This window comes from Callithrix jacchus, chromosome 14 (assembly GCF_049354715.1).
Source record: "Callithrix jacchus isolate 240 chromosome 14, calJac240_pri, whole genome shotgun sequence".
In the NCBI taxonomy this organism is placed as follows: Eukaryota; Metazoa; Chordata; class Mammalia; order Primates; family Cebidae; genus Callithrix; species Callithrix jacchus.
Genome location: NC_133515.1, coordinates 106,246,006 through 106,263,035, shown reverse-complemented (window position 1 = coordinate 106,263,035; position 17,030 = coordinate 106,246,006). Strand labels below are relative to the sequence as shown.

Genomic DNA, 17,030 nt, shown 5'->3' with positions numbered 1-17,030 from the left:
TCCTACTCCTCCTACCCCCTTTCCTCTCCCTCCTCCTCCCCCCTCCCATCCACCCCCTCCCTCCTCCTCCTCCTCCCCCTCCTCCCCCCCACTCTCCTTCTCCCCTTCTCCCCGCTCGCCCCGCGCTTTCTGTACTGTACTCTATTTACTGCCCAGCTGGGCTCGCGCCCCGCCCACCCCCCGGGCATTGGCTGCGAACGCGGAAGAACCGAGCCCTTGCCCCGCGCCCGCGCCCGCCAATGGAAGCGCCCGCTCGGCTTGATGGACGCTCCACCTTCCGCCAATGGGAACGAAGGGAAGCCCGAGCGTGTGGCCCCGGCGAGTGCTGATAAAAGCCGCCCCGCCGGGCTCGGGCTTCATTCTGAGCCGAGCCCAGAGCCAAGCGCAGCTAGCTCAGTAGGCGACGGCGGCGGCCTGAGCTTCAGGGCAGCCAGCTCCCTCCCGGTCTCGCCTTCCCTTGCGGCCAGCATGAAAGCCTTCAGTCCCGTGAGGTCTGTTAGGAAAAGCAGCCTGTCGGACCACAGCCTGGGCATCTCCCGGAGCAAAACCCCGGTGGACGACCCGATGAGCCTGCTGTACAACATGAACGACTGCTACTCCAAGCTCAAGGAGCTGGTGCCCAGCATCCCCCAGAACAAGAAGGTGAGCAAGATGGAAATCCTGCAGCACGTCATCGACTACATCTTGGACCTGCAGATCGCCCTGGACTCGCATCCCACTATTGTCAGCCTGCATCACCAGAGACCCGGGCAGAGCCAGACGTCCCGGACGCCGCTGACCACCCTCAACACGGATATCAGCATCCTGTCCCTGCAGGTAAGCCCTGCCCGGGGCCCCCGCCCCGCCGCCGCCGCACACTCCCGCGGTCGCCTGGGCTGTCACTAGGAGATCCGTAGCCCAGACAGTGACTTTCGCATGAGCGATTTAACTTTATTTTCTTAAAACGCTGCTGTAGACTGAGCCGTGCGTGAAATTGCTAGTAAGTTCTGACATGTGGATGTATCTGTCTTTGAATCTGAATTGGTACCATAAACGTGTTTAATGGAATTTGCTGGTCTGTGGACTACTTCAAAAACAAAAAAGCCTTTTCTACTCAACATTGTCTTAACCTCGTACCCTTTATCCTTTCTCTCCAGGCGTCTGAATTCCCTTCCGAGTTAATGTCAAATGACAGCAAGGCACTGTGTGGCTGAATATGCGGTGAGTGTTTGCCTGTGCCACCCGTGGGTAAACTGCCCCTCCGTGTGTGTGCGTGCGCGCGTGTGTTGCTTGTGTGAGGGTGCTTGTGTATCCATGAAACGTCTGATTTGGTAAGTGCATGCTTACTTCGCGGTGTCAACCGTACTGCATTCTCACTAGACGTTAAGGAGCCTGTAGCTCTGGGTACTCGAGATCACAGAACGTTTCCTTTAAAAGGAAATGATGCCAATAACTTACTACGAAGGCGGCCGAGGAACGTGTGTATCGGCTTTGTAGCAAATTCGGTGCCTTGGCTCTTCCTACGATTCCTCTGGTACTATGAGGTACTAACCTCCACTGTAATTAATCTTATCGCCACAAATTCCACAGTGATCCTCCTTCCCTAAAACTAGAGTCCTCTGGGATTCTCTGGGCTAGCACAGGATTGCTACCCTGTGCCTTAGAGCCTGTGATGTGGGATCCCAGACTTCCCTATCTGTTAACTAAAGGGCTGTTTTCAATCAAATAATTGTTACAAGAAGCAGACTGGCGCCTGTAGCACTGCTGTTGGAGATCCAAATAGGAGATTGAGTTGGGAAGTTTTTCCCTTGAGTCTCTGCTATTTTAATGTTTAATTTGCGCTGTCGAGGCGAGTGTGTGTGCTGCATCTGGACGCCAGGGTTTGCCCAATCTTTGAGTGTTTGGTTAAATGTTCAAACTGCGGCTTCCTCCCGGCGCCAGTCCGCCCGCCTCTGCCCTTCGGTTGCATTCTCTCAAACGTGCCTTTCTCTCCCAATCCTTTGCAGGTGTTCATGGCTTCTTTTTCTTTGCACAACAACAACACATCCACAGAATCTTTTAAGTGCTGAACTTATTTTTCAACCATTTCGCAAGGAGGACAACTTGAATGGACCTTTTTAAAAAGAAAAAAAAAAAATGGAAGGAAAACTAAGAATGATCATCTTCCCAGGGTGTTCTCTGACCTGGACTGTGATATTCGTTATTTATGAAAAAGACTTTTAAATGCCCTTTCTGCAGTCGGAAGGTTTTCTTTATATACTATTCCCACCATGGGGAGCGAAAACGTTAAAATCACAAGGAATTGCCCAATCTAAGCAGACTTTGCCTTTTTTCAAAGGTGGAGCGTGAATAGCAGAAGGATCCAGTATTCAGTCACTTAAATGAAGTCTTTTGGTCAGAAATTACCTTTTTGACACAAGCCTACTGAATGCTGTGTATATATTTATATATAAATATATCTATTGAGTGAAACCTTGTGAACTCTTTAATTAGAGTTTTCTTGTATAGTGGCAGAGATGTCTATTTCTGCATTAAAAAGTGTAATGATGTACTTATTCTTGCTAAACTTTTTATAAAAGTTTAGTTGTAAACTTAACCCTTTTATACAAAATAAATCAGTGTGTTTATTGAATGGTGATTGCCTGCTTTATTTCAGAGGACCAGTGCTTTGATTTTTATTATGCTATGTTATAACTGAACCCAAATAAATACAAGTTCAAATTTATGTAGACTGTATACGATTATAATAAAACATGTCTGAAGTCAGTACCTGAATTCCGAGTGGTTTTTAAGATCTCTCTGGCATTCCCTCCTCTCTCTCTCTCTCTCTCTCTCTCTCTCTCTCTCTCTCACACACACACACACACACACACACACAGTTTTCTTTATCCCCTTCTCCCTCATCCCCCCGCCCACCACCACCCCTGAAGCCTTTGCTTGTGTACAGAGAATCTCCTTATCAGATGTGTGGTGAGGCAGAGGGCTGAGTTCACAGGGACTGGGGAGGCTTTGGGCACAGAAGTGCCTCTTGAGTCCTCAAGGGAAAGCTTGGTTCTGTGCTTTAGGGCTGAGTTTAAAGCCAAGAATGAGGTGTGGTTGTGAGTACTGGGAGTGTGTGTGGCAGGGCTACCTGTCTGGGCATTAAAACGGTTCTCTGGAGTAAATGAAAGTAAATCGGGAGAAGAAAAGAGGCTGCACAGAATTCAGAACGTGGGAAATATATTCAGATTTAAGGGAAGGCAGAAACACCTGAGGGTTACTGTTTGCCCGGGGAACTAAGCTGTCACCTGGCCCCGGCTCCTGACACCTGCTTGGCTTCGCCTACCTCCACACCTGGAACCTCCCAACCCCACTCACCCCCAGACCTCACGGGACGGGGCTGGGACGGGCGCGCTTTCCCGGACTTTTCAATCGCCCCCAGGCTTGGCTGCCACCCTGGACAGGAAGGAAGAGGCAGAGGGCAGAAGCCCGTCCAGGCCAGAGACCGCGGGCGGCCACGTGCTCGGGACTGATCCGCGCTTCTCCGTCCCGGGGCGCGAAGTGGGCTGGGAGGCTCTGGAAGCAGGTCCCAGGTGGACGCGAACCGTGGGAGGAACGGGCCCGGGCGGGGTAGCGGCTCACCTGAGGCTCACCTGGGGCCGAGCAGGTGTTCGGGCGGCGCCACGGAGGAGTCCGCGCGTCCCCCCGCCCTGACCCCGATCGGTCTCCTCGGGCGCCGACGCTGGAGGAGGGAGGGTCCGTGGAGCCGGGATCGCCCAGCGGACCCGCGCGGGGACCGGGCTCTGAGGGGCCAGCGCGGGGCCGTCGCTGTTGTTGATCATCACACGCCAAGGACGCTCCGGGGGCCGAGGGGGCGGCTTCCCCTCCGCAGGCTCCCCGTGGACGTGGCCCCGAGGTCCCGCCACCTGTCTCCAGCCGCAGGCCCAGCCGACCCCTGCGCGGCGGGGCGGGAAGCGCGGCCAGGTCCCCGCCCAACCCCGGCTCGCCTCCCGCAGGGTCGCAGACGCCAGCCCCTCGGTCGCCCCCCCAGCCGCGGGCACCGCTCGAAGGCCCTGGAGATCGTCCCCGGACGGAAGCAGTGCGGGCGGGACCGAGGGGCGGGCCGGTCCCTTTCGAGCCCCTGCCAGGCACGTTGGCGACGTTGGCCCCAGGACCCCGGGTAGCCGCCTCCGAGGCGCGGCGGCCCCACTCGGAGGCGACTTCCCGCGGCGCTAACCGCGCTGCCTGACTGCGGCCGTGGAGCCCGGGCGCCACCTGCTGGCCGGCGCGAGGACGGCGGCTCGCGCGCGGGTCCGGGTGGGCCTGGGGCCTGGACCCGGCGCTGGGACCCCGAGAGCGAGCCGTGGGGTGGAGTGCGGCCTTTCCAAATGAGTGCTGCTCCAGCATGTAAACAGCCGTTCTCCGTGTGGATCTCGTGTCATCTTTACTACTGCATAGCGTAGATAGGATCCCCTTTTGCAAAGTAGTACCTGCCACCAACCCGTCCGGTAGGTGCTGTCCCGCAGATTTTTAAAAACATCAGACAGCATCCTGGCTTCAAAGAGACTATGCTCGGATTGTGGGGATGAATGAATTGTGAAGTCACATGAAAGCCAGAATGCTTTTCCTTGTCGTTCCTGGAGGTTTTGTTTAATTTTGTTTTAATTTTTCGGAACTCCTTAGTAACTATTAACCCAGACCACCAGTGTTAAGGTAGTGGGAGGTGGGAGCTGTCCTCCTTTTCTTATTCCAGACCCTAATGAGAATCGATCACATTCTTTTCCACTGGGTGTGATGTGACTGTTGGCTTCTGTTGTAATCGATACTGTTTCTCCATTTTCGGAAGACCCCTTCAATTGCTAGGCTTGTTGGAAGGGGGTGTTTTGAGAATTTTAAATCATAATTTGTGAGTCAACTTGGTAAAATACTTTGACTGTATACTATTTTTCTCTGGTGGAGTACACTGATATTTCTGATGCTGAGCTGATATTTCAGCCATGCATTGCTGAAATAACTCAGGTGAATATAATGTATTATTACTTTTTATATCCACTGTGGATTCTGCTAGCCAATATTTTACTTGGAATTTTTGAGAGCGAAATGGAGCTGTGATTTATTTTCTTGTATTGTCCTTAGCTGGTTTTTGAATCAAGATCACACTAACCTCAAACAATCAATGTGCAGATCAGTTTACATTTAATTTTAGCTTTCAAAACCACGGCTACATCCTTGAAGGTAGGTTAACATGTAGTCTGTATACTTTATGGAAACAGGACTCAGAGTTGCTCAGTGAGCAGCCAAAAGCACACAACCAGGCAGTGGAAAGAGGAACTGAGCACAGCACTTTCTCAGGAACATAAACGGGGCTTCCAAGTAGAGGGTGAAGATGCAGACTCTAATAGAAAATGATATTCTTGTCAATAAGGAGCTGCTTTATAGAGCTTTTAAACTCCACAGCTAATAATTTCTGTGGCTCTCTGCAGGCAGGTGCAGAGATATCCCAATCCCCTTCAGCTTGATACCCCACACATCCTTCCAATTTTTGATGCATTTTGCTGCTGGAAAATGGGCTTCAGACTTTGAATGTATTTCTGGATGCTGATCCTATCTAAGTGTTGGATGTTTTTCTATTTCATCATAAAGATAATTTGAAGGCCCCTGGCCCTCCCTTTAAGAGGCTGAGGTGGGGGTATGGCTTAAGCCCTGAAGTTCAAGACCCGCCTGGGCAACATGGCAAAACCCCATCTCTACTAAAAATACAAAACTTAGTTGGAGATAGTAGTGCACGCCTATAGTTCTAACTTACTCAGGAGGCTGAGGGGGGAGGATCTCTTGAGACCAGGAGGTCAAGGCTGCAGTGAGCCATGATTGTGCCACTGCACTCCAGCCTGAGTAACAGAGCAAGAACCTGTCTCAGAAAATTAATTAACTTAATTAAAGTTAATTTGAGCCAGAAGCAGTGTAAGTTGAGAAGCTCAACAACACGTTTTGCTTAGTGCTGACTAAAGTAGGCACTATGGCGAGCACCGCCTGAGCCCGTCAGGAAGGAAGGAGGGAGGGAGATTTCCAGAGGCCCTGCAGGAAGATGCAACAGAAAGACAGTGGGAAGAGTGTGCAGACATTTGTGGCAGTCCTGAGTGGAGGCACAATCCCAGTAAACTAGGGCGCTGGCCAAACAGGAATTACAGACAAGGCTTTGCAACCCTGTGAAGCAGGGCATCAGAATGTAGACTACCACCCAGGACCATGGAAGGCCTGCAATCTCAGGTATAGATTAGGAAAAAATAATACTCATTAACTCAGGAAGATCATAAGGAAGCTTGTGTGTGAGCCTGAGCTCAACAGGGAAACGAAAATCTCTGAAAATTTTTACCCATAAATATGCCCTTATGGGCAATGAAGATTCAAATATGTACTATGCACTTGGTTTGAGAAATTCTGATGCTAAGAAATTAACACAAAAATGGGTTTCTGGCTGGTGATACCACTGGAGTGCTTGGAAGTGGCACATGTGAAGCTTCTCTGGAGAGAAATTTTCTCAATACAGACTACACAGAATTCTCACATTTTTATGGTTGGGTGAAAGTCAGTTTATAATTCAAAAATTTTAAAAACACTGAAAACAATTTACCATGAGAGAATCAGTAGATAAAGAGAAAGATTAGAAACAAAAGAACTAAAATGGCTATAAAGTAAGGACAACTAAGATGACTAAAGAAATTAAAAGAATTAAACCAAAACAAAAAATCACAACATGCAGCACTATATATAAAAGAATAGGCAGATTTGAAAATGAACGTCATCAAAGTGCTTATAGTTATTGAAATTGAAAACTAAATGAAAATGTTAAAACGCAGATTCAAAACTACTGAAGAGAGAATTAATGAACTAGAAGATGAACCTGAAGAAATTATCTAGAATGAGCACAGAGAGATAAATATAAGATAAATAGGAACTCAAGAGACAGAAAAGATAGAAGCTCCAACATATATGGCAGACTGTACCATGGTTGTGGCAGTAGAAGGAAATATGTCACAGTAAACATTCAAGCAACTTGAATTTAGACATATCTTGTCTTACAGGATTTTAGCCAAGCTAATATTCTGCACATATACACGGTTTGTTTTGTTTCAGGCAGGGTCTTACTCCGTCACCCAAGCTGGAGTGCAGCGGCATTGATCATGGCTCACCACAGCCTCAACCTCCCTGGGCTCAGGTTATCCTCCCATCTCAGCCTCCCAAGTAGCTGGGAATACAGGCATGTACCACCACGCCTGGCTAATTTTTTCTTTCTTTTTTTTTTGGTAGAGATAGGGTCTCACTATGTTACCAAGATGGTCTCAAACTCCTGGGCTCAAGCAATCCTCCTGCCTTGGCCTCCCAAAGTGCTGGGATTATAGGTATGAGTCACTGCACCCAGCCCATATATACATATTTTAAAAATTAAGAAGAAAAAATGTAATGTAATTAGAAATAGGAAAATAGTAGCAACAGAGTTCACAGATAAAGTAGTCAACAGCCTGTAAGCACACAAATAGATGTTCAGTTTCACTCATAATAAGACAAGTGCAAATGAAAACCTGTATAACAATTCTCACCCAACAAATGGGCAAAAATCCAAAAGTTTGACAATATACTCTGTTGAAAGACTGGGGGGGAAACAATCTTGTATATTGTTGATGATAAAATACTCTGAACCTATTCAGAGGAATGTGGTGATATCCAGCAAATTTGCATATGCATTTACTCTTTAGCCTAGCATTCTCACTCCTAGAGATCTATCCCAAAGTTATATTGCAAAAATATGTAATACTATATGCACCAGGTTAATAGACCTGGCATTGTCTTTAATAGCAAGTGACTAGAAACAACGCAAATGTTGGGACTGTTTGGAAAAGCTCTAGTATACTAATACATGGTGATGTGCTGTAAAGAGGAGATCTTTACACACTGACACGGGCTTTCCAGGACATGTCAAGAACGCCTAATGCAGAGCAGTGTATAGGCATGCTAGCTTTTGTATGAGAAGGAAGGTGGACTAGTAACTCGTAGATTCATATTTGTTTACATTTTCAGAGAAATAAAATGAATGAAAGTGGTAATTGATGAGAGAGGCTAGAACAGAGTAGAGGAAACAATGTTAGAAATGGAGTGCTATATTAATTGTGTATTTCTGAATGTATACTCCCTGTCAGCTTTTCACTCCACGAGTTTACTCAACCTTGACGATCATTGTCTGATCAACTACTCCTTCAGTGATCACATTACAGGGAATACATTCGTCATTAGAAATTGCAACATGACAGCCAAGCGTGGCTCAGCCTGTAATCCTGACTCTTTGGGAGGCTAAGGAGAGTGGATTGCCTGAGCTCAGGAGTTCAAGAGTAGCCTGGACAACACAGTAAAACCCTGTCTCTAGCAAAATACCAAAAAAAAAAAAATTAGCCAGGCATGACAGCATGTGCCTGTAATCCCAGCTACTCGGGAGGCTGAACCAGGGAGGTGGAGATTGCAGTGAGCTGAGATCACACTGTTGCACTCCAGCCTGAGAAACAGGGGGAGACTCCATCTGAAAGAGAAAGAAGAAAGAAAGAAGAAAGGAAGGAAGGAAGGAAGGGAAAGAAGAAAGGCAGAAGAAAAGAAAGAAGGAAAGAAAGAAAGAGAATTATGGTTATCTGAAATCAAATCTGGCTCATACTGTAAACAGGAAAATGCTTAATTATTTCTCTTTGATTCTCCATTTTTACAATTGTATTGTATTAAATGTGGTATTTCTGAATGTACATTGTCATATGGTTTTGGCTTTGAGGTATGTAAATGCCTTTTACAAATTAAATTTAAAAAACAATATGTAAGTAGAAAAAAAATGGCAACAAATGGGCCTAATTATTTCTCGTTAGTAACGTACCCACACAGAGAGAAAAGGACTCCAACTGACCTTCGACGGTTTTACTGCACAGTGGCAGCAGATCTATTCTAAGGACAAAAAGAACTGAAAGAAATCGTAAACCTCATTTAGTAGTCACGTGGCTAGTGATCAGATCGGTACTGTTATTTGTGAACTATTATATGTATATTGTAGGATAAGCAAAGAAGTAATTATACTAATGTCATTAGGAACCAAGATTTTCAGTGCAAGAGAAATTAAACATAAGCATAACGTTCAAGAAGGAAAAACTCTAAAATCTTATATTTGAACTGAAAATGTCAGTTTACATTTATTTTTCTTCTTTTTAAAAACGTTTCTTATAGCTATCCACTGAAAACGCCAGAAGCAATGACAACTAGGTGATAATAATAAGCACTCACTTACACCAGTTTGTATGATCCAAAACCATTCACCACTGAAAGGAACCAGCGTTTCTTGGAGAAATGGCTGATTCCCGATCTAGGACAGGAAGTAAAACTAAAAATAAAGAGGAGACAAAAATAAAGCAAAAACGCTTTGGATACCAATGGAGGTTTCTAGGGCACCAGCACATTCTAAAAATGGAGAATTAAAGAGAAATAATTAAGCATTTTCCTGCCTATCCAGTATGAGCTGGATTTCAGATAACCACAGCTGAAAGAGTTCGAAAGTCACCATGTTGAATCCCTAACGATGAGGGTAGTCACCGTTATGTGGTAACTGAAGTAGTAACTGATTTCGCCCGTGATCATCAAAGTTTAGCAAACTCATAAAGGGTAAGGTTGATGGGAAATTTTATAATGACACAGGCTGTTAATAAAGAAATGATTACCTGAATCCACTGATCAACATCCAAAAGACCCAACAGCGGGCCACGAGGTGCCTCCTGACGGGATACGGCCGACGTCGGCAGCACTCCCTGTGAAGTATTCTTAGGGAAAGGAAAAGAATGAAAATTCAATCTGGAGTAACATCAATCCCCGAGACTTAACTTCTTGTCTATGGGAAACGAGAGAGGCGTGAAATGGGGTCACAGGAAGCTTCAGACAAACCCAGGATAGGACATCCTTGGACGACCAACCCAACCTTCCCAGCAAGCCGGTGATGAAGAAGCAGAGACCGAGCACTGAAGAGACTTGCTAATACCATCCCCACATGCAACGAATGGGCCTTGCCGGCATCCTGAAACTCTAAAAGGATGTTTTTTTTTTAGCTTGCTGGGGAAATTTGAGTGAGGGTGGGTATGACACAATAGTGAATATTTTGTTTCGTTAGGAGTGAAATTGGTATTTTCAGATGCATACTGAAGTTTGTAAGGAGAAATTACATAAAATATAATATTTGCTTTAAAATACTCCAGAAAAAGAAAAAGGGAGTAGGGATGGATGAGACAGATATAGCGAAATACTGTCCCTGTCACTGCTGAGTGACAAGCACATGGGTGTCCTCCGTTCACTCCTTTTGCATATGTTTGGGAATGTTCGTGATCAGTAAGTTAGAAAAGTAACCCAGTCCTCTATCTACTGGAGCACAGCAATGCCCCCTGCCTACCTCTCTGAAAAGGCCCCAGCCCATGACACACTGCTTAGCACCCTCATTCACTCCCTCAAGACTGACCTTGACTCAGACAGCAATTGGAACTCCCCACCCTTCTGGATCTGAACTACTTTCACACCTGCTGAGAAGCTGCATCGCTATGACGGGTACCTAGCATGGATCTTAGCATTTGGCAACAAAGAAAAGGGGATGAGGCCTCGAAACGTCCTGGCTTCCCTCCCTCTTCTGCCGGCTGCCATTATAAGTAGAACGCCATGTGTATTTCCACATGATTACACCACCTCTTGGAATGTGGTCTTAGTTTTAAGTAATTCTCCACCAAGGGACAACATGGTTTGATTTTACAAACATCAACGTCTCAATAAGCTCTAAATAAGTTTCATCCGTTCTGGGAGAAAGTTCTTAAACACACAGTTTTCAATATTTGATGTTTCAAAATCCTATGGAAGCAAGTCAGGCAGAGAAAAGGGCAAGGCCATTCTTCATGTTCTAATTTTACCAGAGTTCGCCAAAGCCTACCAGGAGAGGGGGAAAAAAGACTCCTAAAAAAATGTCAACTGAAACTTTAATTGCCTAAAGTATTTTAAAGAGTGAAAATTTCAAGTTTAAATTTAATCCAAACCAGTTAAGTTGATTCCATTTTAAAATGTCCTGACTGGGAAGGAAATTTTTGGGCAAGTTCGTCAAGTCCTGGCTTTGCACCTGACAATGACTTTTAGAGAATCATCCCCAAACAAGTAGCATCTTGAGTGCTCTCCCTGCAGACGCGTTTGCGGCAGACGCGTTTCCGACCCACACAGGCCAAGGGGTGAAAAGCAGGACTCTACCTGAAAATGATGCTTGTTCTATAAACTATTGTCTACAGGAACAAAGCATCCGCCTTGGCGAGCTGCTCCTGCAAAACCCAGGGAATACCTCTTCCCACGGAAGGTCTCTGATGTACCGATGGAGTTTATTAATTGATTCAGCAAACACATATGGGACTGCGCCAGGCGTGGCTCTAGGTGCTGCAGCCACTAGGATGAAACAGCCGGGATCTTGCATCCCAGCCTTGGGAGACAGACCGTGAACATCTGAAGTATGTCTCAAATGCATGCGAAGACAAATCAAGCAGGGAAAGAGGAGAGACTCTAGGTGGCCACTTAGGAAGGATGTTGTCTCTTCCAACCTCAACCCCTGGACCCTGTGGAGCTCAGCCGACTCCGGGTTAGCATGGCCGGTGGGGGGCGCGGGAGGACGGGAGCGGCGGCAGCCCGGGGGCTTCCCAGGGCTTCCAGTGCACTCGGGGGTCCCAGCAGCCCAGCCCAGCACTCCTCCACCCTGGCCTCCCCGTGGCTGCACCTGAATCCGGACTGCGCCTTTCCCCACACTCAAAGGACCAGCCTGATGGCCGTCCCTGAGCCTGCGGCCCCAGCCGAGAGGCCCCTGCTTCCAGGCGCTGCGTCCCAGGCCCGGGACCCTCCTCCAGCTTCCGAGCTTCAGGAATTCCCGCTTTCCCCTCTGCTCCCTCAACCCTGGGGGGCATGAGGCCTGCGCGCTGCCCCGCTGACACCTTGGAAAGCAAACAGCTCTCCAAGGTAACACAGTCTAGCTGGTGAGCAAGCTTACTCCCTCTGAGAGCTGGGGGGGTTCTCCCTCCTGACGGGGTCCTGACTGGTACCCCAGGCTCCATGAGAGCACCGTGGACAACAGGAGCAACCGGACGCGCGCAATCTGCAGGACGGGGAATCTGGCAGTGGGTGCGCGGGTGCAAAGGCCCCGCCTCAGTAGCCGCGGAAGTCCCACCTGAGAAGCAGTGGTGGCAGTGGGCGTGGTGGGGGGGTGGAGGGGCGTGGGGGCTGGTAGGGGGCCGGTGGGAGGTAGAGGGCGTGGTGAGGGGGTTGGAGGGCAATAGGGGTTGGTGGGGGATAGAGGGGAGTGGGGGTCGGTGGGGGCAGTGGGGACTGGTGGAGAGTGGGAGAGGGCTGGTGGGGAAGTGGTGGGGGTGATGGAGGGGCCTAGGTGGGCAGTGGGGGGTGGAGGAAGGTTGGTGGGGGGTGGGGGGAGCTGGTGGAGAGTGGTGGGGATGGGCGGGGCAGTGGGGCTGGTGAGGGTCAGTGGGCCAGAGCAAGGCGGCCAGGGGCCCCCGTGCGAGGAGAGGAGAACGGGCAGAAGCGGGGAGGCCCCTCACACCCAGCCTCTCAGGCCTCGCTAAGAGCTTTGGCTTCCACTCTGTGTGAGCTGGGACCTTGGAGAGCTTTGCGCAGGGGAGTGATGGAAATAAACTATTTAGCAGCCAAATTTCTTTTAATGTTTCTCGTTTACAGGTTACACATTTGTTATTATTATTGATTTAATAATACTGCGTCAAGATAAAGTCAAAATTATGGCACCCAGACTTCACAGTATAAAATTTTAATCACAACTTGTTTTATCACAACAGCTTTGGAGCAACTGAAATTACTAGTCGTAATTATTAAGTTGGTGCAAAATTATTTTTGGTGCTTGCAAATACTTTTGCACCAACCTAAATATTATAACTAAGGAATCGAATGGAGTAGCGTGCATCGGAGCTTCCTCCTCCCGGGCTAGCCCTGTTGCAGAGGGACAGGTTGTGCCTGCTTTTTTATGGCACGCTATGTCGAAAGGGCTGAGTAAAATGACGACATTCCTCAGAGGACTGTCTCACTAAGCAATCACGTGGCAGTTTCTGGGAGGAAAGGAAGAAAAAGGCCACACTTCACAGCTCTAGAAACTGTTACAACTTAGACCACATTACTGAACTGCAGGTAAGTGCTGTCTGCACAAGCTCAGATGTGAGGCCCGTTTGTCTCCACACTTGATTTGGATTATTTCTCTTAGGGCTTTAGTAACTGTCACGACCATGTTGCAATGTACCCTGATTGACCATTCATTCATTCATTCATTCATTCATTCATTTATTTGAGACAGAGTCTTGCTATGTTGCCCAGGCTAGATTGCAATGGCACAATCTCGGCTCACTGCAACCTCCACTGGGATTACAGGTGTGTGCCACCACGCCTCCCTAATTTTTGTATTTTTAGTAGAGACAGGGTTTCACCATGTTAGCCAGGCCGGTCTCGAACTCCTGACCTCAGGTGATCCACCCACCTCAGCCTCCCAAAGGGCTGGGATTACAGACGTAAGCCACCATGCCTAGCCTGACCACATGTTTATGTTTCATCCTAGGGACACAAAAATAATTCATCTTTCTCTTTCTCAAAACTTTTTCCCTTTGCAAAATACACATTTTCAGTTTTAAAATCTCTTGCAATAGCACTCTCTTATACATTATTCCACCTTTCATTAATTACTCCTGAAATAGTCAAATTCTATTTTTGTTCAATAAATGCACATTTTTTTATGGGTATAATAAAAAGAGCAACCGGACGCACGCAATCTGCAGGATGGGGAATTGGGCAGTGGGTGTGCGGGTGCAAAGGCCCCGCGGCAGTAGCCTCGGAAGTCCCACCTGAGAAGCAGTGGTGGCAGTGGGCGTGGTGGGGGGATAGAGGGGCAGGGGGGCTGGTACAAGACATGACTGGAGGAAAACATTTTTAAAAACTTTGGTGTGACTATGGGTGATTTTAAGTTTGAATCTTAATGTTTACTAAAAGTTTTTGGTCGGGCACAGTGGTTCACACCTGTAATCCCAGCACTTTGAGAGGCCAAGGCAGGAGGATCTCTCGAACCGAAGAGTTGGAGACCAGCCTGGCCAACAAAATGAGACCGCATCTCTGAAAAAAAAGAGAGAAAAGAAAATAAAGCTAGGCATGGTGGCATGCCTGTAGTCCCAGCTACATGGGAGGCTGAGATGGGAGGATCACTTGAGCCCTGTGAGGTGGAGGCTGCAATGAGCCATGATTGTGCCACTGCACTCCTGCACTCCAGCCCGTGTGACAAAGTAAAACCCTGTCTCAAAAAAAAAGTTAATTTAACTTGTGTTATTTTATAATCAACCAGTATTTTTTGTATTAAAATTAACCACAAGCACTGATTGACTGCATGAGAAATGAACATTAAGGCAACCCCTATATAACCTGATTCCTGGTCCTCACAATCTCCACCCCAGGCCTTTTAGTTCCTTCTCATAATTTTTTGTTGTTGTTGTTAGTCAAAAAGTAAAGTAGCTATCAAGGATTGATGCGCCCCACCCTATGTTGAGAAAGAGAAAGAGAGAGAGGGAGGATGTAAGTTCTTGGCCTTGAAACCCGTGATTACATGGCAGGAAGCAAGAATTGCCTCAATGGAGCCATTGGGAGTGGACAGAATGAAACACACAACGCCTGGTGAGTGGCATCAAAACACCGAGCTAGGGGAACAGAGCCTGGGGAGTAGCTCTGGCATCTGGCCGATCATTAGGAGTTGGACAAGGAAAAGGTGGTAACTTCAGGAGCAGAAGCCTGAGGAGGCGACAAAATGATGACAGAAGAGGAGGGAGACCAGCGTGGGCTTGCAGGACATACAGGAGCAGAGCGGCCATGCTGTGCAGGGACAGCGATATTTAGAAACTTCCTGAATTGGATTCTGGAGTACAACCTGAACAGTGAAGCTGCAGAGACCAGTGAGAGACAATCGTGTAAGAAAACAATCGTGTGTGGCAGGCAGAAGTATCCTCCCAAAGATGCCCACACCCTCATCTGCAGAATCTCTGAGCATTCCCCTCATATGACAAAGGGACTTTGCAACCGAGGCTAAGGGTACAGATTTGGGATGGGACGATTCTCTTGGGTTATCAGATAGGCTGAGTCTAATCACAGAAGTCTTTAAAAACAGAGGACTTTTTAGTCCATGGTTAGAGCAGGCCGCAGAGGAAGGGTCAGAGACTGCAACCACCGGCTGTGTAGATGGAAGGAGGTGGCCTCTAGAAGTCGGAAGAGTCAAGGAAACGAGTTCTCTCCCAGAGCCTCCAGGAGGACCACAGCCCTGCCCATACCCTGCAAGACCTATGTCAGGCTCCCTATCTACAGAATTGTAAGACACTAAATTTGTGTCATTTGAAGCTGCTCAGTCTGTAATGATTTATATTTGCAGTGAAAGAAAACTAGTGCAGGCTGTGTTCTTCCTGAGAGCTGATGCGTATGACTGGCCCTGCTTATAGGGAAATACAACCAAACATGCACAGTCAATCAGTGAGGACTTTGAAAGTGGCTTCTCACGGTGAGTTCTCAGGAAGATCTCTGAGTAGTGGGAAAGACCTGGCCTGACATCTATACACAGTGCAGTGTGACTCTTAAATCCTGAATATTTCTGCAAATTGTGACATTTTGGGGCTTTCATTAGAGGAAAGTAGGCAGTTCCCCATGCCTCAGGCATTGTAGGTTCTGATGTGGGTGGCCAAAGGACCTGCCACTTTTTAAAGTGAGGATCAGGAATGTGATGGGCTAATGGGAGGCTATCTTCCACTGCCATGAGGAGGAGTAGCCTGGAAGCTGGGAGTTCCCTCAACTACAGAAGGTATTCCTCTCCCAAATTAAGCTTTTGTAGTGAGCATCCTGTCCACTTTATGTTGCAGCAAGAGAATATCACAGATGGGGTAACTTATAATGAACAGAAGTTTATTTGGCTTATGGTTCTGGAGACTGGGAAGTCCAAGAGCATGGCAACTGCACCTGGTGAGGGTGGTGTCCTCCCAGGCAGAAGGTGGATGATATGGTTTGGATCTGTGTCTCCACCCAAATCTCATGTTGAATTGCAATCCTCAGTGTTGGAGGAGAGGTCAGGTGGGAGGTGGTTGGGTCATGGGGGTGGATTTCCTCTTTGCTATTCTCACAATAGTGAGTTCTTATAAGATCTGGTTATGTAACAGTGTGTAGCACCTCCCACTTCACTCTCTTCCTCCTGCTCCAGCCATATAGGACGTGCCAGCTTCCCCTTTACCTCCTGCCATGATTATACGCTTCCTGAGGCCTCCCCAGCCTGCTTCCTGTGGAACCATGTGCCAATTAAACATCTTTTCTTTATAAATTACTCAGTCTCAGGTAGTTCTTTATAGCAATGTGAGAATGCACTAATACAGTAGGAGAGCAAGAGAAGGTGAATTCAAGTCAAACTTGCTTGGATAACAAACCCACTCTCCATGAAGCCCCCTCCCACAATAATGACATTAATCCATTCATGAGGGCAGAGCCCCCATGACCTAATCAGCTCTTAAAAGTCCCATCTCTCAACACTGCTTCACTGGGGATTAAATTTTCAACACGTGAGCACTGGGGGACACAGTTGAGCCACAGCAATGAAGTTCCATGCCTGACTGGAGTTAACAGGTGACAGCAGTTTGGTCCACCCAACAGGCTGCTGTATCCAGGGTCTAGCACAGTGCTTGGTAAGGAGGTACTGTGGTGAGCAGGGAACACATATGTCTTGAGTGTGGGAATAAATGTGCTGGACTGGATCAGACCTTCATGAGCACCAAGTTCCTGCTCTAGACAGGCTCAACCCCGAGCCATGGGATCCTGCATCAGGGATGCTGCAGAGGAAGCATTTCCTGCGTGAGATGGAAGCTGAAGCTCCAATTCACTCCTCAAGGCCCTTCCCATCCCAATTCTAGCTGCAAGGCACACCTGAGATTTTTGCCATGACCTGGAGTCCAGCAAACACTGAGCAC

The 17,030-nt window shown here is 47.7% G+C and overlaps 1 protein-coding gene across 1 annotated transcript; it reads left to right on the top strand.

Moving 5' to 3' along the window:
• The first annotated feature begins 358 nt into the window (after positions 1 to 358).
• Positions 359 to 2,745, top strand: ID2 (inhibitor of DNA binding 2). The gene is made up of 3 exons (XM_017964571.4): positions 359 to 816; positions 1,137 to 1,200; positions 1,986 to 2,745. Exons 1-2 carry the CDS (start codon positions 469 to 471, stop codon positions 1,191 to 1,193), a joined length of 405 nt encoding a protein of 134 aa, XP_017820060.2. The 5' UTR covers positions 359 to 468; the 3' UTR covers positions 1,194 to 1,200; positions 1,986 to 2,745.
• The last annotated feature ends 14,285 nt before the right edge of the window (positions 2,746 to 17,030 follow it).

What these genes read in the sequence shown, in the direction of transcription:
- ID2 (XM_017964571.4), top strand. Translation starts at nt 469, where the DNA reads ATGAAAGCCTTCAGTCCCGTGAGGTCTGTTAGGAAAAGCAGCCTGTCG. An exon ending in TCAGCATCCTGTCCCTGCAG is followed by an intron (nt 817 to 1,136) that starts GTAAGCCCTGCC and finishes CTTTCTCTCCAG; the next exon opens with GCGTCTGAATTCCCTTCCGA.